At 63.7% G+C, this 1461-nt stretch overlaps 1 protein-coding gene across 1 annotated transcript in view; it reads right to left on the bottom strand.

The window, feature by feature from the left end:
• Positions 1 to 523: 523 nt before the first annotated feature.
• ACAD9 (acyl-CoA dehydrogenase family, member 9) overlaps positions 524 to 1461 on the bottom strand; it is a 49851-nt gene continuing 48913 nt past the window's right edge. The window contains exons 17-18 of the mRNA XM_010862492.1: positions 1185 to 1257; positions 524 to 903 (exon numbers count right to left, since the gene is read on the bottom strand). Of these exons, the coding sequence (XP_010860794.1) occupies positions 803 to 903; positions 1185 to 1257 (174 nt within the window). The 3' untranslated portion in view covers positions 524 to 802. The remainder of the gene's footprint in view (positions 904 to 1184; positions 1258 to 1461) is intronic.

Below are 1461 nucleotides of genomic sequence, written 5' to 3'. Positions count from 1 at the left end.
TATGTGGCTCCCGTCGCCCCCGTGGGCAGTGACTCCCCCTCAGGGGAGCAGGAGAGCCTGGACGCCTCAAGACAATGTAGAGGGTGAGCTTTCTGGACAAACCACCCAGGAACCAGACCAGTGCCTGAAGCCTGCCAGGTGAGCATGCAGAACAGGATGTCAGCGAGGAGCAGACAGGGGCCCGGACACAGCCCTGCTCGAGCCGGGGGAGACGCCGCTCATGTAGGGGGAGATGCAGCCGTGCTCGAGGAGAGGCCAAGGAGCCCCAGGACAGCCCTGCTGCCCCAGCAGCATCACCGGAGCAGGCCCAGCGCCAAGGCGCAAAGCCCTCATGCCAAGGACCAAGGGCCTTGGAAGCCAGCCCCAGATGGTGGGCCTGAGGATCAAGCTCTGTCCACCCGCAGCTGGCTCAGAAGAGACGCGTGTCTACTGCCCACACTCGAAGGGCAGACACGCCGTGCTAAACGCTTCCTGGTGTGTGTGAAGCGTCTTTTGCTCCAAATTAAGACCAATGACACGTATGCAGTTTTGGAGCTGTTTCTTGGAGAACGTGCGGCCTCACAGACGTAGCCCCCATGCCAGGACCTGTGCCCGCCAGCCTCCTCCGGGTGCCCCCCGAGCCGGCGAGTCTCTGCAGCTCCGTGCTTACCCCGCGTCCACTCACAGGCCAAGAACACATCTACCAGCAGTGCCCACAGGTCGGGTGAAGAGGAGAAACAGTCGATTTGTAATAAACCACGTTCTCCGCCTTCGGGCTGCTGTGGCGTATCCAGGGCGGCGGCCGTGGGGACGCGGGCCCTCTTCAGGACGTCCGGTCTAGGGGGTGGGTGCAGATGTAGGCCCGCTTCTCCAGGATCTGCTGGGACACCTTCTTGACCATGTCATCCAGGTTTTCTGGAGAATCTACGCGGGAAACAGGAGAGGGCCGTGACAGCAGGGACGCTGCTGGAGCGCTCTCTCCAAGGACAGCTCACCCTGTGGAGGGGCCCTGGAGGCAGCAGCGCCCCACAAGGAGGGGCCTCTGGGCTCAGGGAGCCTGAGGAGGGGCCCTGGTGGCGCAGGCATCTCCCCGCGGCACACGCGACCTCGGCGTCTGTGCCCACAGCACCTGGAGCACGTGCCATCCCTTCTGCTGCTCAGCAGGCGCCTGGTCCCCCCGCCCCTCAAGCCCAGCACCCACTCACGCTTGTCCAGCTGAGACAGGGTGAAGAGATTCTGGTGATAAGCCTCTGAGCAGAAGATGTTGGCCAATAGAACCTGCCAGAACCAACATCCCCGAGGATGACTGCCGGGGGCCCTGCAGTCTGGGCTTAGCACAGCCCCACCCTGGAGCCCGACCTCTGCACTCCCAAGACCTCCGTCTGTCAGCCCAGGCTGGCACCTTGACGGGTCAGGCGGCTGGGCTCGGAAGCCGTGGCTTTAGGTTCTAACGAGCCCTGTGTCCGGGGGGGGGGTGATTCA

This window comes from Bison bison, unplaced genomic scaffold, assembly GCF_000754665.1.
Source record: "Bison bison bison isolate TAMUID 2011002044 unplaced genomic scaffold, Bison_UMD1.0 scf7180017864482, whole genome shotgun sequence".
NCBI lineage: Eukaryota > Metazoa > Chordata > Mammalia > Artiodactyla > Bovidae > Bison > Bison bison.
The sequence above is the reverse complement of the archived record's forward strand: the minus strand, read 5'-3'. Positions and strand labels throughout refer to the sequence as shown.